This window comes from Oculina patagonica, chromosome 9 (assembly GCF_052425735.1).
Source record: "Oculina patagonica isolate OP01 chromosome 9, crgOcupat, whole genome shotgun sequence".
Classification (NCBI taxonomy): Eukaryota; Metazoa; Cnidaria; class Anthozoa; order Scleractinia; family Oculinidae; genus Oculina; species Oculina patagonica.
In genome coordinates, this window is record NC_135766.1 from 7,436,648 (window position 1) to 7,464,611 (window position 27,964).

At 36.8% G+C, this 27,964-nt stretch overlaps 1 protein-coding gene across 1 annotated transcript in view; it reads left to right on the plus strand.

Moving 5' to 3' along the window:
- Nucleotides 1-9: 9 nt before the first annotated feature.
- Nucleotides 10-27,964, plus strand: part of LOC144665621 (Golgi-specific brefeldin A-resistance guanine nucleotide exchange factor 1-like) — a 34,237-nt gene continuing 6,282 nt past the window's right edge. Inside the window, 28 exon segments of the mRNA XM_078526885.1 lie at nt 10-303; nt 1,943-2,009; nt 6,994-7,125; nt 8,684-8,802; nt 9,484-9,592; nt 10,114-10,174; nt 11,440-11,494; nt 12,082-12,210; nt 12,213-12,563; nt 12,825-13,032; nt 13,782-13,866; nt 14,215-14,350; nt 14,688-14,786; nt 15,614-15,706; nt 16,800-16,901; nt 17,211-17,379; nt 21,077-21,327; nt 22,007-22,209; nt 22,616-22,739; nt 23,183-23,305; nt 24,298-24,380; nt 24,939-25,002; nt 25,292-25,464; nt 26,039-26,138; nt 26,540-26,716; nt 26,892-26,956; nt 27,365-27,476; nt 27,746-27,817. Coding sequence (XP_078383011.1) covers nt 178-303; nt 1,943-2,009; nt 6,994-7,125; nt 8,684-8,802; nt 9,484-9,592; nt 10,114-10,174; nt 11,440-11,494; nt 12,082-12,210; nt 12,213-12,563; nt 12,825-13,032; nt 13,782-13,866; nt 14,215-14,350; nt 14,688-14,786; nt 15,614-15,706; nt 16,800-16,901; nt 17,211-17,379; nt 21,077-21,327; nt 22,007-22,209; nt 22,616-22,739; nt 23,183-23,305; nt 24,298-24,380; nt 24,939-25,002; nt 25,292-25,464; nt 26,039-26,138; nt 26,540-26,716; nt 26,892-26,956; nt 27,365-27,476; nt 27,746-27,817 — 3,588 coding nt within the window. The 5' untranslated portion in view covers nt 10-177.

A 27,964-nucleotide genomic window follows, 5' to 3' on the forward strand; every position in this document is an offset into this window, starting at 1 on the left:
AGCGGATCCACCATCCAAAATGTCCCTCGATAATTTTTTGTGAGATATGGCTGGATCTTAAATATCTTATAATTCCTTGTTTCTCCTACGATTAGCGATGTTTAGAAAATTTAGACTTGGATTTTAAGTTTTATAGTACTTATCTAGCGTAATTGTCTTCCCATCAACTCTTGCTTCATGTTTAAAGTCGAAGATCAAAGGCATATGTCTCCCCGAAATGGCGTCTATATCGTTCAGGGAGAGATGTCGCTTGTTGTTGCGGCTTTGCGGAGAAATGCTCGTGGAGGTTCTCACAGCCACCAGGTATGGTTTAAAGAAAACATTTGCCACATAAAATAGTTAATACTAGAAGTCTAACATAATTCAACAAAGTATAATTTTGTACTACAATGTTGCTACCGGTGTTTTGTTTCATACTGTATGCATTTCAGCTTTTAGCACAGCTCATACAAATCTATATCTTAAGCTAAGCTTATTACTAAATTAATACAAATGTAAGTACAGTACGGCAGAAACTAAATCAAGGCTCTGGTTGCCGATTTATAATTGATCCTTTAATAACTAGATATTTCTTTCATGGATGTATATTTCCAGGCTATGCATGCTGGACAGTGATGATGCAAAAGTAAAAATTAATAAAAAGTAAAATTAAATGGGGTAATGCAATAAGGGAGATAAAAAGAGATCTTGATTTGTTGTGTTTTCATTTTTTCCACAATGCCTTGTACAAAACAATACCCTAACACTGGCATATCACCATTTCAAACACCCTGTTACTGCAGGACGAACATGTCAATCAAAGTTAATCATCGAAAACCTATTTGATAAGTCATAAGTACTCGATATTTGTCGATAATTGTCAATCGACAGGTTCAATTTGTTGATAAAAGTAAATAATCACAACATTTTCAACTGGTTATCGATTTTCGGCCACGGAATTCAAGTAAGTTTGCGCGGCAACTGTAGTCTTGTCTCCCTCCATATATCGTTTTTTCGAAAACGATCAAAATCGAACAATTTGATAAGCACAAGAAATTGTGTGATCGACTTTTATTGATTTCCGATATTTGTTGATTGATTAAGGTAGTATCGAATTTGATCGACAACGATCAAATTTTATCGATTATCAAAATTATCGACATGTTACATCCTGGGTACTGCCATGTTAAAATAAGTTTGACTTTGGTAGCTGATACCACATTGAAACCAAGCCATGCTATTCTAATTGCCCCCACAAAGCATTTTAATTTGTAGTTCATGCATTTAAGTAGTAACAGTGGTAAAATACAGAGAAAATACAGTCCATAGCTAACTTGCCCACGGTAAGAAGCCAGCCGTGTTGGACTTAATGTCTTGAATAAGTCGATTAAAATAACAATTATTATAAACTGTCACTGAGCTCTCTGTCCTCGTCTGGCATTTTAGATTTATATGTTGAACTGGTCACTAACAAATCCTCTGCTTTAAAACATTTCTTGGCATAAAATTTAACATCTAAACCAAGTCCGGCCAGTTCAAGTGTTGTACAATCAAGGCAAATTTTAGTCTGATGCAGCAGTAGTATGGCATTTAGAATGGGTGTAACATGCAGTGTAGTTCACCTCCAGGACATAAAAAAACTCCACTTTAGTGATCTAGTGTTCATAGCATCAGGATCAAGTTTTTTGAAATCTCCTCAAAGGATCCCACTGACGAAAATATCAATTATTTTTGTGAAAGGAGAGCACCTGACTGTGTGCACTAGGTTAAATGTGGAGTATATTACATTACTTTTATGTGCAGATCATAATAGTATTTGTTTTTAGAAAATGCTATGCTCTTGTGGTACTATTCTTTCTGGAATAAAGTACTTTGCACTTAATTCATGCACAGATTAGTCAAGTACCTAGCAAATTAGGCTGTATGTGTGAAACAGTAATGGAAAATTGTTTTTGCCTGTTAGGATGAAGAACAAGATCCATTGCTTCATGGGTTTTCCCAACTTAAGGACCAGCTTGTCACTGTTTCTGGTGAGTATGCAACATTATATTTTAATTTACAGTAAATAAAACTCTTATTTACACCTTTATCCTGTCCCAATGAGGATTTTTTATATTTAATGGCATAAACACAGTCAGGCTTATTATTGTCTTGATGTGATTTCATTCTTTTGATTTCCTGGCAATAAAGTTATATTTCTACCAAGTGCTCCTAATGCTAATTTCTGACTAACCTCTATTAAACAGCAACTTTCAATTTCCTCAAAAGTGGCCATTTAAAGGCATTCCTCTGTATTTTAAGGTTGCTGAACCCTTTTGATACCTGTGCCACATTTACCATTTATTTTTTAGGCGGTAACGCCTATATGCTATGGCCCGGTGGACGGCCGTGTGAGGGTCGAGTGAAAGATTACTCCAACCGAGTAGCACTGGGAACTAGGCACTTTGTTGTTTACTCAGTTTCGGTACGCCATCTTTGATTGTCAATGAGTATGAATCAACTTTAAGAGCATCCATCGGCAATTCGCGTTTGATTTCTAACGTACAGTTAAACGGAGTTTTGGGGTCAGGGGAGAATGATGTACTGGATAATTGTGAGCTCGCTTAAAGAACTTTTTTACCGTTGTACGTGTATTCGAAGTCGGCATACGTGATGGCAGACTAAGTTGACTGATGTTGAATTTGACGAGTGAAGGCCGGTTAGTGTCATAACTTTTGAAACCTTTCCAAAAGGGAGACCGATGGCAGCAGTATTCTTGATTTATAGATTGCAAAGGTGAGCTATCTGAAATCATTGTTTGCTTTGACGTGCATTGTTGTCGATAATATTTAACTTTTCCCTTCGCGACTCGCCATCTTCCTTTTACTGCTTTTGATAATATTTATTCGGGTATTTATCTCAAGCCATTAAAAATAACACATTGACGGTATCCGTATTCCTATTTTTACGAGAAGCCAGAGTTCACTCAGAAAGAACTTCTACCCTATTGCTGATTTAGCTGATCTAAAATGTTTTGTTTGATAAGTTGCATAAATGCATGTAAGTGATTCTAGTAAGCGGTGTTGACTTCATTACATTTCAGACCATTTCAATACGGAAATTTCACACAATCTTCAGTATCGACTAGGGGTGGAAATCAAATCTGGGCCTTTCTGTTGCTAAATGACGAAGTTCATAATGATTTAATGTATTTATCTTATCATACTGTAGGTTTGTAATGTATTGGAAGTTCGTTTTGTAGTCAAGGCAAATAAAAATTAAAATGAATAAGACAAATGCAATTTCTGGGATCATTGTAAAGCGTTATCGCCTGTGCATGCATGTATGCGTGCCGGTTATTTCAAAAACTGTTGATACTTGGGTCCAAAACTGGCAAAACATAAGTCACAAGGATAGACTTTGTTAATTAGATCGTTCAGTTAACATGATTGTGTCATTGCCATGGTAACATGACGGGATGTAAACATGTCTTTAAAATTGGGCTTTGTACATTTTTTGTTGTACTGTATAATTACAAAAAAAAATTAGTCATTGATTATATTTTCTTCAACATTGCTTGGAGCAAACTAAATACTTGTAAATTTTTATAATTTTCTCTCACCGTTAAATTTCAGATTTTTTTGCAATAATCCTTTTGCTTATTTTTTGATGCATTTTCCTGCCAAATTTCTTGAAATTATAATGAGTGATTCTCAAGAAATATGCACATTTCCAAGAAAGCCACAAACACATTCAACCTTAATATTCTCTCTAACTAGTTCGATGCTATTTATACGTATCTTATTTAATAACTATGCTGATTGCATATGCTGCATTTAAAGACAAAAAAAATTACGCAAAAATATTTCACATCAATTGACTTTTTTCTAAACCTTTTACCACAGTGACTGTGAGATTATGAGTTACTCATGTCAGAAATGTAAAACAAAACTGTGGGGTGGGGTTTGACCAAATTCATTGATGAGATGAAATGTCCAAAAGACCACCCTCAATCTATAGGATTGGGCTTTGTTAGTGAATATGGCTGCAGTGTCTTTTAGTCCAAAACTACTGCAAATAAATCCTTGAAATACATGTACAATTTCCTGTGCCAAATGTCATTTAATATGTAGATCTATTATTTAAATTGATTTAACTAGTGATGTTCCTTAAAGTACATCTTATCATTTAGCAATCACATTAACACCTGCCTTTTTTTACAATCTGCTACAGTGTAAGAAATGGAAGAAGAATAATTTATTATTTGTCTAAACAAAAAACTAATTGGGGGTCACCGGCCATATAAGAAAGTAAACTGAAAGGGAAGTTAACGCAGCAGCTATGTTGTAGTTTAAAGTGCATATGAAGTGAAAAATATTATTTTTTACTTCATATGCACTTAAAATTTATCTTTGGTTTAAACTGGTTTGACATCCCCTATTTGTTTAGAGAGTTTTCCTCAGTGCAAGTGCTTGATGAATAATTTGGCATGACATTGTGAAATGAAAATACTTGCACAATAAGGATGCACATAAACAATAAGCATGAACGTGGGTCCTCACAGTAATGGCAAAAATCCTGCAAAATTTCTGGCAAGGGATCTTTGCATGTTGTATTTGTCTTTTTCAAATTTATCAGGATTAGTGTGGATAAGGCCTTAGTCGTTGTCCCAGCCACATACAAACACTTCATTTCGGGGAGCAGGGATGGTGCAGTGGTGAGAGCGCTCGCCTCCCACCAATGTGGCCCAGGCTCGATTCCCAGTCCTGGCGTCATATGTGGGTTGAGTTTGTTTTTGGTTCTCGTCCTTGCTCCGAGGGTTTTTCTCCAGGCTCTCCGGCTTTCCTCCCTCAACAAAATTCAACACTTCTAAATTCCAATTCGATCGTGAATCCGAGGGCCACAGGTTTGTTAGTCCCTGCTACCCTCGTAAAATAAAGACGATTTATTTATTTATTTTACATTTTCAACCTCCCATAAGCGGACACCTCTTAATATAAGCAGGCACTTAGTGTACCCAAATACCCTTGGGACCAGATCAAAGTCTTGTACTTGTTTCTGGGGTATGTTTTTATGGGAAGTTTGAATGTAATACAATGCACATGTCAAACCTCTTTTATTCTAGAAGTACTTCTCATCATTGGGTGCTCAGAGTTCAAATTATATAATAATTATTTCTGTTTAGTTTGCATTCAGGTGGTACAGTAAAGCTCACAAGAACTTTGATCTTTTAATCCAAACTAGTAAATAATTAATGATTACTTCATTTCCAATTCAAAAGTCAAGTAAAGAGATGTTTTGTAGCACAGCATGACTTATGTCTGTTGAAGCTGAGGAAGATGCTTGTAAAAATGTTGGATATATCATGCTTGTCAGCCTCAAAGCTTCAAGTTAGGCCAAGTATGTTCTGTAGGCTCATTTTCACATTACCTGCAGGGTTTTTTAGTTTATTTATCACTCAAAGCTAGAATTATTGTTTTGTTACCTGCATTGTGTCTGTCCATGAGTTTTTTTCGGTGTCACATTCAAGACATTCACTCATGTTCTGAAATGTATTACATACTCTTCACTCGTTTTTATTTGAATTTGTGGTTTAATAATTACCATGTAGAGCTGTAATAGATGCTAAATCAATGTTCATGTAGATTATTTGTAATACTTACCACCAGTAACCTCTCCTGCTTGTTTTGTTTGGTTTTCTTTATTTTATTCACTGTTCTGCCAAGGAGTGGTTATAATGGTCCTACTGTGCCCTTGTTGTCTGTACAGTAGAGATTAGGTGACTGGTTTACATTGACTATACAGTCATTGTAGTTTACATGCATGTTATAAATTGAATATTACTATCATGTGCTGTAACTTCCCTTGAAACAACAAGCTGATACCTGCTGTCAACTGACAGCTCAGAGTTGCTATATAAATTTTGTCCTTCCTAATCTTAATATAATAGATATTGTATTTTTCTTTTGTTGGCAAAGTGGACAGCCACTGAAAGTTATATAATAATAAGAGGGCTGATAAATTTGTGATGTTATGAAATTGCATTTTGCATGGTGATCATAGAGAAAATAAAGGATTGTTATTACTGTATGCATATTGCTTCAAACAATGCAAGTGAAAGTGCAAAGGGGATAAGATCTAGTTTTTTTCAAATGCGCACAGTTCCCAACACAGGTTGATTCCCAACAATTCTTTGATTTCTGTGGAAATTTGCTTTTCTCTGGTATGAGTAAACTTATAAGAGTTGTCACAATCAAGATGCCATTTATTTCAATCATAATAAACAGTATGGCTTAAATTTGGTTTTGATTCAAATCAACAGTTTGAATTTATTCTACTTTTTTCAGATTATGAAGATTATTACCAGTATATTAAAATTGAACTGGTTCAAAAACAAATGAAACTAAAAACAAATTTTAATGATAAACTTGTGCTTTTAGTAGGAGCTGTAAGTCAAATTTTGACAGTGATTCAGAGCAAAAAATAGCAAACACAAATTTAAGTAACAGCAATATATCATGGCCAGAAGTCCTGAGTTCCTTATGTTTTCTTCGCCTGAGGTAAATAGCCTGACTGTAAGGCCATAATAAAATTCATTTGCAAGTAGAGCATTCTGGATGTGCTGTACATGTACTTTCTTTGCCTTGTCTTCCTCTTCACTGTGTAGGAGGGTCCTCACAATGATGATGAAGACTGTGCGATACAGTTGAAAGCTTCACTTTCAAATTTTTCAGACCTTGTGACGAATTATTTTTCATTTATTATAACCAAGGTCAAGGTGAACGTACATAGTCAAAAGTCAACCAGTGTGGGGCAGCATTGTAATCCATATACAGTACAGGCCTGAGGCCTGCACTGGAAAATGGATGGGATCCACTGGAGTTGCTAATTACTAGAGAAGTCTGGGAAGAACACAGTTACAAACAATTTGAGAAAGAAAGAAAACAATTTGACCAAGGTGTGCAATATCTACACTGTAATATTAAATGTGATTAGTTGTTGTAAGTTGTGTTTAATATCTTTGCTTTATCGTAGATTTAAGTGAAATAGATGTGAACACATTTCTCGGCCCATTTCTTGACGTCATCCGGTCAGAGGACACAACAGGACCCATCACTGGTGTTGCACTCTCTTCTGTCAACAAATTTCTGTCATATGGACTTGTTGGTATGTTCACTGAGCTCATTGTACATCTGCATACCCATGGCAAAATGGAATTTAGGGAAATGGTCAAAACTATTTACCACAAGCGACTCTTTTTGGAAGCCTGGTTGTCCATTAAGGATCCGCACTCTGGGGACAACCATGCTGTCATCCCAGAGGTTTACAAGTCCTTGTCACGCGCATGAGTTTCGTGCCACGTTCTTTTTTTTTTCAAACTGTTACACGTTATTTTTAAAGCGTGCCCTAACGTGTTGCTTTTTTAAATCGCATGTGAAAGCTTTGATTTTTTAACTGATGAAGGCTTAAACAATAGCCGAAATATCTTGGAAAATAACATCAAAAACACAGTCAGCGACAAACCTTTAACAAACTAGGTCAAAACTATTGTTTGTTTGTATAGCCCCCACTCCATCAGGAGTAGAAACTGAGAAAAAGATTCAAGCATCCTTGTGCCTAATATGAAAGTTTTAAAGTGCCTATGAAGTAAAAAATAATTGGTGTTTATTTTAAAGGCTTTTCAAAATAAAGAAGAATGGCGTTTCTCTTTTCGCAATATCTTTTTTCGGTTTTAGAGATATTTACGTTTTTGTAAATATGCAAATGAGGAAAGTGAAGACGTCATTAATTGTTCCACAAAAAGATGAAGCACTGAATCAAGAATATCTCTAGGAATATTTGAGCTTTGTTCTTCAAACTTGGCACCATTAATGTACACCACAAAAGACACAAAATGACACCTGCCTCGCCATTGCCATGGCAACAGTTTTGTTGCAAATACCTGTTTTAATTAATACTCACCTTCACAGTTTTTGCTTAACCAAAGATGGTCCACTCTCAACAAGCTAATAAGGAGAGTTAAAGAGATATGGGCAACATGTGTGTTCCAAGCCAGACCCTCTGCCCCACATGAAAGGGTTGCAAATGGAGATATTTGGTTTATGACAGAAAGAGACTGGAACCAAGAGTGTTGCCATCTTGCACCTTTGAGGAAGGTCACTAACGATGCCAAGTTTAAAAAATATCCTTCTTATATTTTCAGAGATATCCTTGATTTTGTGATCTATCTTTTAGTGGAACAATTTATGACGTCATCACTTTCCTCATTTGCATAACACAAATACTTGAATATCTCCTGAACAAAATAAGATTTTTCAAAAATCTTAAATGGTAAATGCCATTCTTCTTTATTTGTTAAAGTCTTTCAAATAAGCATCAATTAGTTTTTACTTCATAGGCACTTTAACTCAAATTTTGAAGCCAATAAATTTTGTCCATTTGACTTATCAGACAGGTAGTATCTTGCATAACCCCCCTACCCCTACACAAGGTGGGTCCTCGTTGAGTACACTTGTTATGACCACTTCCTTTACTTGCTTTTTGTTCTTATAAGTGACATTGCAGAATTTAGAACATTCATCAAAACATGCGAAAAACTGAATACTTTGCACCACCATGAACTATAAGACCTTGCTGGTTTCTGCCTGTGTACCATGAACTTAATGCCCCCCTGTGACTCTGTCATGGCCAAGGGAGCAGTATTTATTTGTTTGATGTGTTACAGATCCCACCAGTGAAAGTGCAGCATCTGGTATTGAGAACCTGGCTGACGCTGTTACTCATGCTAGATTTGTAGGAACAGACCCCAGTAGTGATGAAGTTGTGCTCATGAAAATTCTTCAGGTATGATCACTTCACAGAACGTTTTACACCTCCAGTTGCCCCAATTGAGTGAAAGTGCATTTTGACTAAAAGATATTTTGTTACACATTATTCCTTAACACTTCTCAAGACAAACCAAGCGGTTCCCTTATTATAATGCATGAAAAAAGGATGTCTTGACGACTTGTCAATTCAGAGTACATCTGCCCTAAGCATTGGTGCAAATTTGTAATCAAATAAAACAGCAAACAATAAGTCTTCAAAGGAGAGGGGGAAGGAAAAAATCTATATTCACTTAATGTCTCACAGTCATTACCCTGGCATGTCTTAATGTTAAAGACATGTGATTGTCCTTAATAATTTGATTACTAGGAGCTACATGTACTACATAAAATTTTGAAATAATGTGGTTATACAATGCAAATTACCAAGTAGACCTGTTTTCTTCAGTTTGCTTCTTTAGGGCTACCAGCAATGTAATACTATTCCTAGCATTTGTTAGATTCTATCTGGTGTAATTTGACCATTTTTGGTGGGTCCCTACGAAAAATTCCTTCAGTCTGTGAGGGTGGTATATGGATAATTTATGGAACTACACTTTGTTACTTTTCAGTGAACTGCTACATGTAAGTTAAATAAAATTAAAACATGTATGTAAAACATAAAGTTATTGATTGATGTGTCCGTTTTTGTTTTTGTTAGGTGCTAAGGACACTGCTACTGACACCTGTTGGTGCACACATGACAAATGAATCAGTTTGTGAGATCATGCAGTCATGCTTCAGGATTTGTTTTGAAACAAGACTGAGTGGTATGTTGTGATATTAATTAAACTTGTTTGTAGTCAAATTAGTGTAAGAGGCATAGTGCACTGTAGTAAATCGTCATTTTTTCCAGACTATAAGGAAAAAAAGAGGATCATGCGCTTATCTTATACTAGTTCCCATAGAGTAAAGGAATATGGTAGAGGGTTAGAGCATCCAGCCACTGTTAAGAAAGTCATGAATAGGTTTGTCTCATGTTGATGAAAATAAAAAAAAAGAGTTGGTTTAATTACTTTGTGTCACCAACTGATTTTTAGTGTTAATAATATTTTGCTTGAGGATCCTCAAAGATCTTTGTATTCTTGAGGAATTTTGAACCAGATTTTTAATGATATTTGAGGATGTACAAAGATCCTTAAAATTTTTTTTGCCAGGGTGAGCCTGTGAAAGTCAAGTAAAAATGTGCTGTGAATCCTGTGATACTTTTCTACATGTGGGTGTTATAGAACTGACTTGAAAAATCTTCAACAATACAACTCTCTAAGTCCTTTTGTCTGTTTATCTTCAGAACTTCTTCGCCGTTCTGCAGAACAAACCTTAATGGACATGGTGCAGCTGTTGTTTTCAAGGTTAGAAAGTTTACTGAAAAGGATCAGTGTTAGAATGTCTCAGTAAACATGGTTTCATTTCAAATACCATGAGTGTCAGGAGATTTTTGTGTCAACGTCCTGGCTTAGGAGTGAGGCGGTTTGGGCTGCATTGCCAACGTTGCTGACCACCCCGTCACAGGCGCCTTAAAAAAACCGGCCAGGCTGTTTGAGACGAGCGTCTCGTTGGCTGTGGCGGCGGTAGTTGTCTGGTGGGCAACGAACATTGGCTCCAAGATTTTTTTTTCAAAAGAACCACCCTCGGCTAAAAACTACATCAAGCCTCCTTAAGCACCAAAATAGAACTGAACATAGTTTTTCAACCAAACTTTGCCAACTTGGTGATTACCTCAAGGGGACTTAAATTTTGAAACAAAAGAGTGGAGTCTCCAGTTTTGTTTAGGAGCAGGAAGACCTTGTATAAACGACGTAATTCCTTAATAATTTCCTTGCGAGTACTGGCAAAGTACACATTTCCAGTGATAATGTACTTTTCAAACATAGGAATTGACCTGTTTTCGATTAATTTTACAGAAAGAACTTGATGGCTATACCCAAAATCGGAGAAAAATTGATAGGTCACCATACTCATTTACGAGTGAGAGACAATTTATTTTTCTCATGGACTAAGCCACATAGAAAAAAGCCGCCATTTTGTTTATGAGCCCACAAATTATGCAATACAGGGCAATGACCTTAAGACTGTTTCTTCAATTAAAGTACAGTCAAACCCCTATAAGCCACCTTTGGGAAATGGCAAGTGGTTGTTTACAACAAGAAGCCCAAAAGTGTGACCACTTTTTATTAATTCACATTCTTTTGTGCAGTCCAATCAGAAGCAAGACATTTTTCAGGTGACTTCTGATTGCATTAAACCTGCATGTACAAAATAATGTGAATAAATTAAAAGTGGGTTCCTTGCTGTGCATAATGAGGGCTCCTGAGAAAAAGGCGTAAGGCATGGTACAAACAACGGGTTTTTTGAATTCAAAACGATCATGTGTTTGAATGTTTTTATCAGTCATTGTGCACCTTCTATTTCAGACTCTTATCTGTCATCACCTTGTTAAAAACAAGGTTAAACTATGTGGATTATATTAGTGGTAGCTACCTAATAGGGGTAAAAATGACAGATGACATCAGAGGACAGCTAGGAGTTGTCTGTGACCATTTAAGGTGGCCACCATAAAGGGGTTTTATCTACAGTACTTACTAGATACTAACAGTACAATTCTTGTTTAATTTAGACTTCCTCAATTTAAAGAAGAGTTGAAGTCAGGGATAGTGCCCAATATAAGAAAGGTAAGTTCAAGGTCACTTTGAGAGGTGGAGTGCAGTTGAAATCATCCAAATTTACTTACAGATGACTGTAGGTCAATAAAATTACATGTACATGCAGAAACAGTTGAACTTACTGTAGAAACCAATACGTAGGCAAGTTTGAGATGAGGTTAACGGTATGCAGTAAATTATGAACAAAAATAAACACAATTCCAGTAGATTAATTCTGTACCCTAACTTATATATACTTGTACATGTACATCATGGAATTTTCATGTTTGTGTATAAGTTACACAGACAGTTAATTTGTTAATTTTTTAGTGCTGAGTGGATTGTCATGATGGTTAAATGAAATTATGGGTCCTAGCCTGTCAAACCTCCACACCATGGAGGTTAAATTTGCTTGTGCCTGAGCAAACATGTCATAAAAATTAAATGCTAGTGAAAAGAAAGGCATGCCTTCATGTTGCAAGTGGCGTTTTGAGTAGGTTGAAGCTTATTTAGCTTACAACAGACCAAAAAAATGTCAAAAATGCACAAAAAGTGTGATTTTTTGGAAAAGATGTAGGTGTCAATGGGTTAAGAGGATTTTGTTTGTTTGTCTCTAGGTTTTCAAAAGAGCAGGAGCCATTGCTACTGGAAAACGAAAAAAGCACATGTCACCGAGACCCAGGAGAGCCCACCAGGAGGAGGTACCTCTTACAACAACATCAACAACAGCACCTGTGGCAACAACAACATCAGCAGGGCAACAACAACAACGTCTTCTGAACCACTGCCAGAGGTCAACAAAACTCAGGAGCCTTTAAAGGAAGTTGATGTCCCAGAAGAAGATACTAATGTTACAGAAAATGGCGAATTCCTTGAGGAGGCTACTGAAAGACAAGAAATGTTACCAGAAGGGTCCATTGCTGATGGGGAGCCTGCTGAAGAGTGTGCCAACACCACTGAGCCACCTACTGAGGAAGAGCCATCAGTAGCATCACAGCTGATGACCAGTGAGGTTGAGGGAGATAACTTGAGTGTGGAAGGAATGATCATGTCTGAAGATGAAAGGGAGGGTGTATGTGATACACCCTCTGTAGAACTGGTAAGGGTAACCCTGCATTCCTTGTTTGCAAATATTGTTTTATTTCGCACAGTCTTGCTAAGCTGGCTTTATTGGTTCTTATAATGTCAAAGTTGTTGAATTTTGGATGTTTGAAATAATTATTATGCTACAAGACCAACCCGCTTACGTTTAAAGCAATAAACCAAAAATGTTTCTAATGCCTTTTTGTACTTTCAAAGATCTTGATGAACTTCACATGAAACTTACTTCTAATATTAATTAATTATTTACTGTAATTAGGATACCCAAGACAGTATTGCTAGCACTCTTATGACAGAGGATGATGATAGTAAAGAAATAATGGGAAGCACTGCCTCATTAGAAACTGTTGAATCAGAAGACTTGTCTGAAGTAACCGAAGGAAGCCAAACAGAGTCAAGCTTGCAACAAGATGACTATGTTAACCCTCGTGGAGTGCGATTCACACCTCAAGAACCTGTCAAAGAAGGTACATGATGAACAACACCATCAGATAACCGTTAAATTGGACATAACTGAATGGTTAAAAATTTCTTGTCATTAAAATCATACTGTAATTAATTGATTTAACACTCTCCTTTCAATTAGCACCCCCTTTCTAATAAGTGCTCCCCTTTATCTGTTGTTTTAAAAGTAAGTCCCCCTATTTCGATAAGACCTACCTGCAAGTGTCATTCATGACATTGATACAGAATAGAATGATAAAACGAGTGATTTATGTGACATGCTTTCTCATCTGAAGGTAAAATAATAGTGAACTTATTGAACAAAGAATTGGTGTAAGTTATGATTATGCAAACCCCTATTGCTACAGTTTTTGAGTAAATAATGTACCTGTTTTTGTTGTTGCTTTGTCACATTGTGATACATTTATGTAATAAGTAATAAGAACCCTGTGCATACATGTAATAAGCACCTTCCTAGGCCTTGAGCCACCAAAAGTAGCAATAATTGACATAAATTAAATTACTAACAGAAATACAGGCGCGGGGCCCGGGAAACTCTGTTGCAAAGAACAGAAGTGGGAAGCAAGAACGACCACTGAGGTGGGGGGCACCGGTGCTGACACAGGCTTGAAGCCGCGTAGACGCCGAGCCACCAAAAGTAGCAATAATTGACTTAAATTAATATTACTAAACTAAATAATTATAATGGAATTTCCCGGATGGACACAGTATTGCAATTTAATCCTATCTTTTCCCATGTATTTCATGGTAGGTGCTGGTCCCTTGGTTCCTTATGGATTACCTTGTATCCGAGAGTTATTCAGATTTCTTATTTCACTCATCAACCCTCATGACAGGTGGGTTAATTTATAGCATAAGCTCCAGTGATAAATTAATGGGTGGGATATGTTCCATGGATCTTGGCATTACCTGTTTTTTTTTTATCACTAGTATGTTTACAATTCCAGATCAGTAATAATGTGTTTGTATAGAAAATAAAAGCTGATTTATTAGAAATTGTCTGTTTAGTAGCTAATGATAACATAATATAATTAAAATTAATTTTATGCCAGTCATCTTGTCCTTTCTAAAACATTGTGCCACAGTTGATGCACATTGTGCCACAGTTGATTCTGATGCTTACAAAGAATGTTTGTCACAATTGTACATAAATTGATAAAGTGGGATGTTATTTTTGTTATCAGGCATAATTCAGAAGCCATGATTCACATGGGACTGTCTCTATTAACTGTTGCCCTTGAGTCTGGCTCCCACCACATTGGAACTTTTCCATCACTCATGAACTTTGTTAAGGATGAATTGTGCAAGAATCTCTTCTGGGTAGGTAGACTAAACAATAATGCTTTTACCTCATCTTGGCCCATTCCAATACTTTGTCAAGCCGATATGCAAGAACAATAAAAAAGTCATTATCTAGGAAATAATTGTCTTGGTGTGTCATTACAACATTTCAAGCAATCTGACTGGTCCATCATCTGGGAATATCAATCTTTGTGAGTGTAAGCTAGAGGCAGTGTATATCAACACCTAGGGCGTGACTGATCTTTATCATATTTTATACACGTTGTGTTAGATGTACACTAAATTGTTAGATAAATAAATTATCTTTTCAATATATTTTCACTGGATTATACTTTTTTGTGTGTTTTTTGTCCAGCTTATTCAGTGTGACTTTCTTGGTTTGTTTACCATGGCTCTGAGAGTGTGCTTTCTGTTGTTTGAAGGCCTTCGTACTCACCTGAAATTCCAAATGGAGGTTTGTAGCAATAAATCTAATCCTCCTCAGCAAGGACTCTGCAATTATTTAGTCTGTGTGCATGTGATTATTGTTGTGATGTTAAACTGAAATTGGGTAGGTCTTAAAGTGCTTAATTTCGAAATGATTTTGGTGATGTCAATGTTTTAAAGTAACATGAAAGAATAACTTAAACCATTTTGTAATAATTTAGTGGCCTGCAATGTGATGTAGCAATAACAAGCAATGATCAAGGTGTAAACTCTCTTAGGAGTTGCGGGGGGGGGGGGGGGGGCAAATGTATACTAATTAAAGTGGAATAGGAATGGGCCTGTTGTTGTCCATAAATATTATATCTTACAGCTGTTTTTATATAACTATGGGTGATTTCATCCCAAAATAAAAACTAAATAATTATAACCTACCGTACATGTATGTAAAAGTATGAAGGTAAATGATCTAAGCTTGATGTTGTTATGCTGCATTATTAGTGTCTTAAACTCTCACAAACTGGAAGCTCAGCCAGTAATAATTAACAACTATTCACCAAAGTCGAGGTGGTAATAGTAAAGATTTACTGAACAGCAAAACTGTTAGGTAAATGTCCTGCACTGGCAACAACACTGAGGTGAATAGTTGTTTTAGTATATATTAAAACAGGAGGATTTTTAATTTATTTATTCCTGACAAGGTTTACAATTTTCACACGCAGTTGCTTGGAGGTGAATAACAAAAGATATCTGGAGTTTGAGTAGCCAATCAGAGCGTGCCAACAACACTAACTACTGTTTTAGTATATGCTAAAACCAATTAGTTTCATTTGAATTGTTTATAATTTCTACTTTTAGATGTTCTTTAAGAAGCTGATGGATATCTTAGCATTAGATCTACAAAGTGTGCATTATGAGAAAAGAGAACTTATCCTGGATGCTATCAATCAGGTAACCTGAAATCACGTGTTTGCAGTTTACCATATTTGTTTCTGATCACAGTGCATATGTAACTTATGTCATTTGTGTTTAACTGAGGGGTCCATTGCAGAAGGTGTCCTTGTACATAACCTATTATTGGAGGTGTCTGTTTTCAGTGTCACATCAAGTGTCTCATGTGGTGTCTGGTGTGTGCGGTGCTTGCTCACATGTTGCAGGCATCTTTTTACAGAAGGTGTCACATAAGGTGTCTCAGTGCAAGAGGTTTCCCTTCAACAGACTCCTCCCTTAACCTGTTCACTGACAATTGCTGCCGTCAAAACATCTCAGAATCTCTGTCATCTGTTGTTTGTAGAACAGAGTCACATTACTGTAAAAGCTCTGTTAAGCCCCCTTTCTAACACAAGTAAGCTCATCCTTTCATCTAGAACTTTATTTTTTATTTTTTTTTTTAAATAAATCCCCCTCCTTCTCAAGATGATGCAGTTAGAATAGGCACTTTTTGTTATGCAGTCAGACACTAATAAATCAGCAAACCATCATTTTGAGGTTGTGAAACTTTGTGTTTGGAATAAGCCACCAAGCCTACTTTCTTTTAAATGTTACTTTTTGTAAAGATGTATTATTACATTATTTTAATATTATAAACTATTAGCTCGTTGTATCGCTGCGGAACCACCACCCACTGTCATAGGCACCTTCCCCAAGCTCATCTATTGGCGATGAGTTTAATTATATTATTAATCAAAAAGAAAACTTAATCAATCCCCAACATTAATGTTTTGTACACTGTATTGCCAGCTGATTTGATTTGAAATCAGTCCTCCTCTCTGAAAAGCACCTTTCAAAATGAGAAGAAATAACTGACTTTATCGATCTGCCACCTTGTGTCACTGTACCTCTGATAACCAGAAAGCTTCCATCAGTGAATTTAAATTTGCAGGGAAAAAAAATACTTTTTAAGTACTTAAATCTGGGTGAGACAACTTGTAAAAAATTTACCAAAAGTGTGTACAGTTTGCACTTGCCAAGAACTCAAGACTTGCCTGGGCAAGGGATTGTTGATTTCCATCACTAAATTTAGACTGTATTACCTTTTTGCCAGCTATTCAGAGTCCCAAATTTAGTGATGGAACTGTACTTGAACTATGACTGTGATGTTTACAGCACCAATGTATTTGAGGAACTCTGCAAACTTCTTTCCAAGGTGTGATGATGTTCTTTTGTAAGGAACATAAAATGTTGTCCTTGACAACGTTTTAAATTTAGATTTAGAGCAACTACATTTTAGTGACAATTAATTTTGTTTATATTGGGTAAACACAATCTATACTTGCTGATTAAAACTGTCTGGTTGACTTTATTTTGTATTAATATTTTGTATATAAACTACAAAGGTTAATTTTCACAGGATGGATGAAACTATAACCTACCATAAATTCACTTTTACGATTAGTTTTGGAAATAAAAAACCCAACTGTAATTATATTACTTTGATTGTTTTGTTCTTTCTTAGAATGCCTTCCCTGCGGCTGGAAGTCTTTATAGTGTTCACATCCTTGCTCTTGATGCACTTCTTGCTGTGGTTCAGAGTATTGAGGAACACTGTCATTCTCAGCTGTTAAACACAGTAGAAAAAGCAATTGATGAAAATATCCCTGACAAACTTCAGAAGAAGAAGACAGGTACAAGATGTTTATTTTGGAGAGCTGCCTTATTTAGATCAGTGGTATCAATGTCAGTTTTGGCAAATCCTCATTTTAAAGATCTGAATTCCAATTCTTATTTTACAATCAGATGAAGCAAACTAACATCACGTAAAAAAATAAGTTATTTGGATGTACGCCTGTCGCTTTATGTGCCAAAATAGTCCAGTCAATATAAGCCATTTCGTTGTCCAACCCAAAACAAATTGCAACAAAAACTAAACATGCCTTTTTCAACTTTGAATATATTGAGGAATAACATACTAAAAGTTACCGTGAATCGGAGCATTGGAACCTCGTCTTTTTTGGATGAAACAATGAAAGATGAGAAATTAATTATGCATAAATAATATGATTTTTACAAGTAACATTGAAGGGTCCTTATCGACAGAAATAATCAAGCAGCAAAACCAAACAACGACAGCCAACAAATCAGCTTACAAAAAATGTAGCAGTAACTATCATTTTGCGTGAAATGACTACTATTCTGCCTGACGAGAAGTACTACCAGCGGCCGGATCTGGCATAGATGCAAGTATAACGTCGCTAACGGATTCAAAAAAAAGAGTTTCTCAAAAAAAAGATGAACTGAAAAGTATATTACTTGATGAAAGAATAAACGCTAGTTACCGTCTGATACTAGAGCGGCAAACACTTATGGCGGGAGTCTTAACATAATCTGTCAGAAAACGAAATGCGTAAATTGCTCCCCCAAAACCCTTCTGCTATGGAAGGTGCCTATTTACAAGAATCAACACTGATGATTTTGCAAAAGTCCCCCGAGTGACTGAGCCGTCACAGACGCCTGGGACACAACCCCGGCGACTATGGGCACGCCTCCATCTCTGCACTAATTCTTTTACAAGAGGATGAACAAATTCCTTCAGGAGTAGCAGATTTTGGACAAAAGAAAAAGGTTAAAACATTCGGAAAAAGTTTGTAACAACCTGCAATGACTTCAAATTATTATAAAATAAATTCAAAATGATTTAACCACATGACAAGTTTGGTATCACTCTATATCCACTCTACATTAGGATTAGGTCCATATCGTGACAGACATAACCACCCGCTCTAACGCTGTTGCAGTGACTTTTACGGAAAGGATCATTTCTAATTAACAAATACATAAGCTGAAATGAGCTCGAACTTTCACGTCTCACAGATCCTCAGTGCAACTTCTACAACAACACCTGGGCAAGGAAGCTAATACACTGCACCCGTTTTGCTTTTAACAAGTACGCTTTAAGTGACTGCGTGTTCAACTGCACAGGAACCATGCTTTCTTAATTACCTCCATCAGTTTCCATCCCCAGTCCTCAGTGCACTTGTTGACTCCATTCCACGCTGACTGATGATAGACCCTCAGGCTGTGCTACGAATGCATATATCCCGACATGTGGGTAGCATGCTGGGTAAAACTGCTGCGAAGTGCCTCAGAAGGACATCCAGCTTTCTCCAGGTTTAGAGACAGAACAGGGAGTCAACTTGTAATAACGGCAATCCTAGTGGCTGTTGAGAAATACTCAGACCGTGCCCCAGAGGAGAGCAGGAAAAGATGAATGCCAATGCCAAATGTATTAGTCACAGACATCACTGCCGGGAAAGGAGGAACCCTACAGTGTTGAGAATCAAAAGGACGCCGATTAGATTATAGGAGAGTAGCGGAGAATTCAATGGAAGGGATAAGACAATGATTTGGAGTGGTGTTGAAATAGTGGGAGAAAGTAGAGGTGAAGGAAGAAGGGGTGGAGAAGTAAGTGGGGGAGGGCGGATTTAAGTATTTAGGAGTGAGATTTAAGGATTTTAAAACAGCGAGAAAAAGGCGTGTCTTTGATGAGTTAATGCTTTCCACCGAGTGGTTGAACAATGTGACGCTTGGCGTACAAAATGTATAGATTTGACGTGGCTCTATACAAATGTAATATTGAGTGGATAGAGTGATACCATACTTGTCACTGGCTGCCTGCCCCTTTAAACTCTTCAGTTACCGGGGTTCTACTGTATAGTTTTTTTTAAATTAGGGTGAATAAATTTTTTTTTTTTTTTTGAATTAAAGTTTGAATTTTTTATCAAGTCATTTAAGTTGTTACCAAATTTTTCAAATTTTTAACCTTTTTTTGTCCAAAATATGCTACTCTGAAAGAATTTGTTCATCCTTGTAAAAAATTTTAGTGAAGATGGAGGCGGGGTGCCCATAGTTACGGGGTTGTGTCCCCGGCGTTGTGACGGCTCAGTCACTGGGGGACTTTGCAAAAATCAAAGTGTTGATTTTTATTATAGGCACCTCCAATAAGAGAAAGGGTTTTGGGGGAGAAATTACGATTTTTTTTGACAGATTATGTTAAGACTCCCGCCATAAGTGTTTGCCGCAATTTAGTCAGATAGCGTTTATTTTTCATCAAAAAGGTTATTTACTTTTAGTTTTCAGTTTTTTTTAAAAACTACTTTTTAATGAAATATCCGATTAGCGAACGTTGTTACTATACTTGCATTAGCAGAATCCGGCCGGGTAGTACGTTCTTAAGGTAAAAAAGGAGAATATTCATCACGAATAAATAGGATAAGTATAACTGCTACATTTTTTGTAAATATTTGTTGGTTGTCGTTGTTTGGTTTTGCTGCTTGATTATTTTGTCGATAGGACCCTTCAATGTTACTTGTAAAAATACATATTTCTCATTCTGTAGTTCAATATCGAAAAAAAGCGAGGTTCAATGCGATTCAGGTGACTTTTAGTATGTTATTCCTCAATATATGAAAGTCGAATAAGGCATGTTTAGTTTTTTGCAATTTTTTTGGGTGTAATACTAAGTTGACTGGACTAAAAATTCATTTTTAGTGCAGAATGCACTATTGTGATGGTTTGTTGGGGCTGTCGTCCGCTAAACCCCTAATGCCCTAAACCCCTAAAGCGCTATAGTGTAAACTTGGGGGTGGGGAGCACCTGACCGTACCCCTAGGTAAAACCTGGAGCACATCTACGTTACTTTCATATGAAGATCTCAAACGTATATATTTGTTTCAGAAAACCCTTTGCTCTCCTTGTGGTACTACTCAACGTAATTTACACCAAACGCATGCGCAGATTAGTCTACGTTTTTTTTCTGGAACTATCATGAACATCGCTTGTATTGCGTGTTTGCGGTAGGCTTCCTGCAGACTTCTTGGCGCCAAGTAAAAACCGCAAATTAATTAAATTGTTTGGACCACAGCGCAAGGTGCAAAAATGCACGGGATTTTGGGTGAACACCTGATAACCAGGAAACAAATATCCTAGCTGTACTGCGTTTTAAAAAACCTGTCGAAAAATATGTTTTTTTGATTAGATTTGTTTCTTTAGTTTTTGAGAATCGTCTTTCGTGCAGTCTAAACCGTAACTTAATTAAATTAAACAAATGTCATCGATGCCGCCGTAAAACAAACAAAAAACAAAAGTTTCATGTTATCGCATTTTCAAGGAAGACAAAAGTATTTTGTTACAAACGAACAAAAGTGTCGTGTTACGTTTGCAAAGATTAGCGTAAGGAACACCTGGGAAAGAATACAAGTAGCCTGTGAACAGTTTTTCCGAAAGTAAAATAAAGCAAATAAACACGAACATATATAAAACATCATACTTTCAATTGTTCCATATTGCATTCTGCACTTACCAAATCATCGAGATTTTTTTTAGGTGATGATGACTCAGGGACAGATGAAAACTGTGATTCACCACCTCTGTCCCCACCCTCCCCACCCACCTCTGGCTTTGCCATGGCCAAGAAAATGACAGTGGGTGTGTCATCAGGGGAGTCAGAGGAAGGTACAGCGAAGCCATGTGATGCTGAAGACAATGACAAGTTACTTCACTCTTGTGTTGGTCTACTGTTCTCTTCCAACTTTCCAACAGCTGATACCCTGGCTAAACTGAGGCAGACGAAGAAGGTACAATATTTACAGTGGTCAAATGCAAACACTCCACGCCACTTCTGGTTTTCACCCTTTGAAATTTGTAAGAGTTTAAAGCGAAAATGTGTAAGACTTTCCTAAGAAAACGTTATAATAAGCAGGGACAGATTTTGAGAAAACACTTTTTGATTCAGATTCCAGAATAAATGAGCAGTATACCTTATTATAGGAAATTAAAGCGTCATGAAATTAACGCGAATTTCAAACATTCGCGTTATTTTAAGTCGCGTTAATGTTTGTTAACGTTAATTTCCGAACCGTTAATAAAGTGGAGCGTTAATTTCCATGACGTTAATTTCCATTATTTTGGCCCCAATTTCTCGTTACAGTCCAGACGTTCTTGAATTCAAGGAAAAGGCATTATTTTATCTGCCACTATCATTGATACTGCGAAGAACGCTCAAAGTGGGAAAAGTACCACAAACATTGTTTTCGTTTAGGATTATACGCCTACAAGTGTTGAAATAAACTTGTTCCTGTTATGTACGTCGCGTTAATTTCTTTCATTTTGAAATGTTACCCCCTCTTTCGCGTTAATTTCCTTTATTGGGAAGTAATTTTTCCTTCAATTCGCGTTAATTTAAGTCGCGTTAATTTCAAATACCTTAATTAACACAAGCGTTAATTTCCTATAATAAGGTAATTTTTTTTCTAGATTCTTCAAGCCGGCACTGAACAGTTCAACAACAAGCCCAAGAAAGGAATTGAATTTCTCCAGGAGCATGGACTGCTTTCATCTCCTCTTAATCCTGAAGAAATGGCCAAGTTTCTGCGTGAAAATCCGCGACTTGACAAAAAGACTATTGGTGACTACATTGGTGACAAAAAGAACGGCAGGATTCTAGAGGCATTTGTTCGGTAAATGATTTCTAGTACAACGTTTATATTCTGATCTTACAGCTGGGTTTTTTTATGGAGTGAAAACTCATTAATTTCTAAAAGGAAAACTTGTAAAGTTCATTATTTCAGGTGCAGGTTATTTGTGGCATATCTAAACCAAGTCAGTCACAAAATGTTCTGAAACTTGATAACGATCTTCAGCTAATTGTTACCCAATATGTGACAGCTGTTCCTAAACAATAATGTATCACACTGCAGACAAAGAAGAAATACTCCAACTTATTAAATTGGCCAATCAGTGTTGAGTATGATACAGTTATTTCAATTTTTTGTAACAAAATTCTTTTAAATTCTTGTAATGTGACTTGTGCTGTTAGACCAGTTTCAATTTACAAACTAAGTAACCATGTTATTTTGTTCTCAGATCTTTCCATTTCCATGACTTGAGAGTGGATGAAGCTCTACGTTCTTTCCTGGAAAGCTTCCGTCTTCCTGGTGAAAGCCCTGTTATTGAACACATCATGGAGTTCTTTTCTAAACAGTTTTACGTGAGTGGATGTACCTGATCTGTTGACACTCCTTGTCTACCTGCATGACCATTAGTCATACCTGAACAATTAACCAAAGTTTTTAATGCTTGTCGACATTACTAGAGTAGCTCTGATGAAAACAGTAAAAACAGGAAGCCCTGGAGTATTTTGACCCAATAATGGTAGTAAGAGACAGAAACATAATATACATTCTTGTCCCCAGAGTCCACGATCCTTCTGGCGTACGCCAGGGATCGAGTCCTTTGGCTTGCTCCAACAGTGGAAGTCCACGATTTACGGACTCATTGTCAAATCTGACAAATCTGATTGGCTGAAAATACAGAACGAGTACTCTGCCCATGCTCACAAATCGAGACCAGGACAAGATTTCATAATATAGTGTGAAGCCCTGGGTGTTTATTTAAACATGCATGAAGTAACAGTTGGCTTATTTTTTTCAGGATAGTAATCCCGAGCCATATGCCAACAAGGATGCTGTATTTACACTGTGTTATGCTGTGATTATGTTAAACGTGGATCAACACAACTCCAACATTAAACAACAGAAGCCGATGACATGTGAGGTAGAGTAAGCAGTACAGCCTATGTCATTAGACAATCCACCAAGACTCAACTGTTTTGTTGTTGTTAGTTACAGCCAAACTGGATGTTCTTTTCCGCGCAACTTTTCAATCTGGTGACGGAATGTTGCAATATTTATTGGTAGTTACAACTTGAGCAAGTTATAAATTCAATTGGTATTTTATATATGATATCATCAAACGAACTGCTAATCAATATTGAAACACCTCGTTTGACTGTAAAATTGATAAAATTGTAAGTAAAATCCTACATAGAAATTTGTTTCCTAGACCAGTGGCACTGGGCTACTACTGACGGTGGAAAAAGGTCTCTTGTGTCTTAGCCTTTTATGACATTTCTCATTTGGAGTCTTGTGGAATGATTGTGTTTTTCTTTATGAAACGTGTTTTGATCAAACACGATCAAATGACCCTAGATCTAAATAGTTTCAGAGGTCAGGTTAGAAACGGAGCATGGAAAGTCATATATTTTGCTTTGTACTAGGGTGAGGTGTTGACAATAGTGTTCCCTCAAAATTCTGACAAGTACTCACCCTCTTCCAAAGCTGATAACCACATCAGTAGACAAATTAGTTATCACGCATATTGATAATAAGGTTTGTTTAATTTAAGCGCAGGGTCATCCATCGCGGAATCCCGACTTGATTTATTTAACCTACCGATAACTGAAACCAAAAGTCCTTGGACTTCGCGAACTCCCGATTTCTAAAGACATTTATCCTTGGAGGTTCGAGAAAGAGCCGGATTCCGCTGAACGTACTGGTAGCCTATGAAGTAATTTCGACAGAAACTCTCCAGTTGTATTTTCAAAGTAGAACGCACCCTGTTCAACTGTCATCTGTTATGATGTGAAGGTCATTTTCTTGAAACTAAAGAAATTGTGTCGCAAGGAGAGAAAGTTGTGTTTGCATCAACAAAATAATAGCAATACACACTGGGCATCGCAATGTAATCTGCTTTTCTTTTTATTGCAGGATTTTAAGAGAAACCTGAGAAGAACAAATGGTAACAGTGATTTTAAGGCAAGCATGCTGGAAGAAGTGTATCATGCAATAAGGTATTACTATGTACACCAACCATGTTGTATTTGACACGTATTACTATGTCTGCCATGTTAATATTTACTTGTTGTTACTTGTGCTTATTATAACACTACGACCATGTACCATGACTACCATGGTTCTGTTTGACCACTCAAAAATAATTTGAAGTATCTTGAAGGAAATCAATTTTAAGACATTTCGTTTCATAACAGCTGACTTGGTAGCACAGTGAAGTTAGCAGCTGCTTTGTTATTGGGCTCATTGAACTGTCTGTAGTTCTTTCCTCTGCCTTTGACGTTTTCTCAGCGACACTTATTTCAGTTCGATTAAATTAAATTGTTGCCAACTTATCGTGGCAGATGTAGTTCCACACACAAGTGGATGGATATGACAAACGCCGCTGAAAAATTGCCACGATGCTTTATACCTTCCCTCCACGTACAAACTAAACCAATTTTAAAATGATGCGTTTCGACAGAATAATGGCAGTTGAATGCGGAGTAAAAAAAAAAACACTTAGAAAGTCAGACTGGATGATCAACACTGAATGTTTTCTTGTTTACTTTCAACAGAAATGAAGAGATTGTAATGCCTTCTGAAAGAAGTGGAAAGATAAAAGAGAATTATGAGTGGAAGGTGAGCATGATGGTGTGATTACAGAACCATTAGCTGAACTATGTATGTGTTGTTTAGAATTTCAAAGTTATTTATTTTGGACAATGTCAAACCGTAAAGTTAAAATCAGCAATGAGAACCTCTTTAAAACACTAGAAATCAGCCTTTGTTCATTTGCTTGTATGCTTGGTCAGCATGAATTGACCTCTGAAAAACTTGGGTGTGATACTGGTTATTCCTTAATAAGAACTTTCTTTTTTACTTTGTTACCTTTGTTATCTGTTCAAAATGTCTTTATGATGTCAAACAGGTTTTACTGAGACGTAGCAGCACTCCAGAAGGGAAGTACATTGATGGCTTGGGTAGTAGCTTTGATCAAGACTTGTTTTTAATCATTTGGGGTCCTACTGTTGCTGCTCTGTCATATGTGTATGATAATGGACTGGAAAAAAGCGTTGCACAGAAAGCTATCCTGGGATTTAGGTAAAAGATCAAGTTACACTATTAACAATGCTTTAGCATTTTCCTTTTTCGTGAGGTACCGGTACCGTAACTATATTTCTGTTTGATATATTTCTATATTTTGACTGAGTTTCATTGATTGGGAACTTCAGATCGGCGTGTGAGTATGAGATTGAGTACGTAAACCACTTTCAAACCTAGTGCTTATGCTTTCGATTATCACTGACGCCATTTCACACCAATCTCGTACCTTTAATCTCCCTTTTAACTGGTCAGCAATGGGGAGAGGCGAGGGCCTGGAAACGCAACTGGATTGAAATTGGAAAGACGTACTAGACACTGACTAGATCTCGTACTCCGATCTGATGGTCATTTTCTGTGCTGGGCAATACAGTAATTTATGAGTCACTGGAAGCCACTACCATCTCAAATCCCAATACTAAGTGAATGCGTGAGTTAATTCGTATTTAATCAAATCAAGGGGTGAGCAAGAGGAGACAGAGGGGCTACTGTATTTGTAGTCATTAAAAATATTTAAGTCTGACAAGTTTAATGGGGCTATGTATAGATTGATTGTTGTTTTTATTTATTTCAGAAAATGCGCCCTTATATCAGCTCATTACAGCTTGTCAGATGTGTTTGATAACCTGGTTATCTCACTGTGTAAATTTACCACATTACTTATCCCACCAGAGGTGAGTGCTAATACTGCAGTCAATTATTTTAATTAATGACTGTATATGTTACTTAAATATCTCTGACATTATTTGGAGTAAGGTTGTCTTTATTCATTACCTTAACAATGTAAGGGTACTAACCAGGTCAATAATGGAGGATTTTCTCCTCAGTCTTTAATGAACCGTGAATCGAAGCTACGATAATGACTTATGAGGTGAAGTTCATTTTCCATATGTATGTTCATGCCCCAAGTCTAACATTAATCTGAGATTAAAAGTTAACCCGGCACTAAGCTTGATGCTAATCGATGCTAATCATTCCTCGAACAGATGTCGAAATTTTTCTTATACAGAATGCAATCGCATAAGAATTTAAATGCCATTCTTCTCATTCAAACATTTGCTTGTTTTGTTGCCAGAGTGGAGAAAGTCTACCAGTGTCGTTTGGTAGAAATCTGAAATCTCAACAGTCGGCAAGAACACTGTTTGCTTTAGCTCATCGCCATGGAGATATTCTGCGTGAAGGCTGGAAGAACATCATGGATTGTATGTTACAACTATTCAAGGCTAAGATGCTGCCTAAATCTATGGTGGAGGTACAAAAAGCACTTGTTTTGAAATTTATCAACTATATGTTCTTTCTGGTTTGTCCTCTGCTGTATTGTTGTGTAGAATCATCACTTAACAATTCACAGTAAAAAGCCAAGTAAACATAGTATCGTGTTAAATGCAATAACATTGTTGTTAAGCGCACTGTTTTGTTATTTTCAGGCTGAGGACTTTGTGGAAGCTAGCGGGAGAATAAGTCTTCTGCCAGAAGAGCTGCCATCTACAAGGTGTGTGTTATATAGAGCCATTGTTTTGCCTGCACGTTTGAGAGCTACCCAGTGTTGTTTCACTAGTATTTTGTCTTCTTTTCTCTGCTACACTATAGAAAAACCTACGTGTTAAAGAAAATTTTCTGTAAGCATTGTTTTTCCAAGCATATGTTGTGTCCACCAAAATCAAATTGCTTTTTCATATCCACGTAGAACTACCCGCTCGCATATTGTCACGTGGTCAACACCATTACTGAGTAACATCCATGAACCATAGTATCAGTCGGTTGATCCCCTGTAGTGGTCATTTGAACATGTCACGCAATGCTGCTGCTGTTGCGTGACAAGCATAAACGCCGATAAGTAGACTGACGTATTACACGCTAACTGGATTTTCCTGAATGAAAGTTTTCTTTCTATTCATAGACAAGAAACGTCCATATTTTCTTGGTGGTTTGCAAACCCTGAACCAGCCAACTACAGAGGACAGACTGTAGAGGACAAAGAAGCACAGAAACAAGCACATAACTGCATCAGAGTGAGTTTAATGGCTTCGTTTGTTTATTGTATTTAGCTAATATTCCACTTGCTGTCACTAAAATTTCACCACTTTGTTAGAGGAATAAATGAAAATGATTGTTCTTGTTTGTTTGGTTTGTAGCCTATCGTATTATTGGGTTAGCCAGGAATTTTCTTGTAGTACTCTATGCGGAAAATAGCACACAAAAAAGTACGGATCTTGCAAGATCTGTTGCTGATTGGAAAAACATGTGTTATTTTGTTTCGTTTTTTTTTTCTCATCCTTAGGATTGCCATCCGGAGCTGCTTATCACAGAGAGCAAGTTTTTGAGACCTGAGTCGCTGAATGAACTCATGAAGGTGGTGTACTTGTTCATAAGTGAAATGAAACCTTACCATAATAGTAGGAAGTATAAGGCTTATGATTGGCGGAACGTTGTTACGCCCACTGAAACCATTGTGGTCGTATTTAACAAACAATTCGTAGTCTCTGTTAAGTTCTCTTAG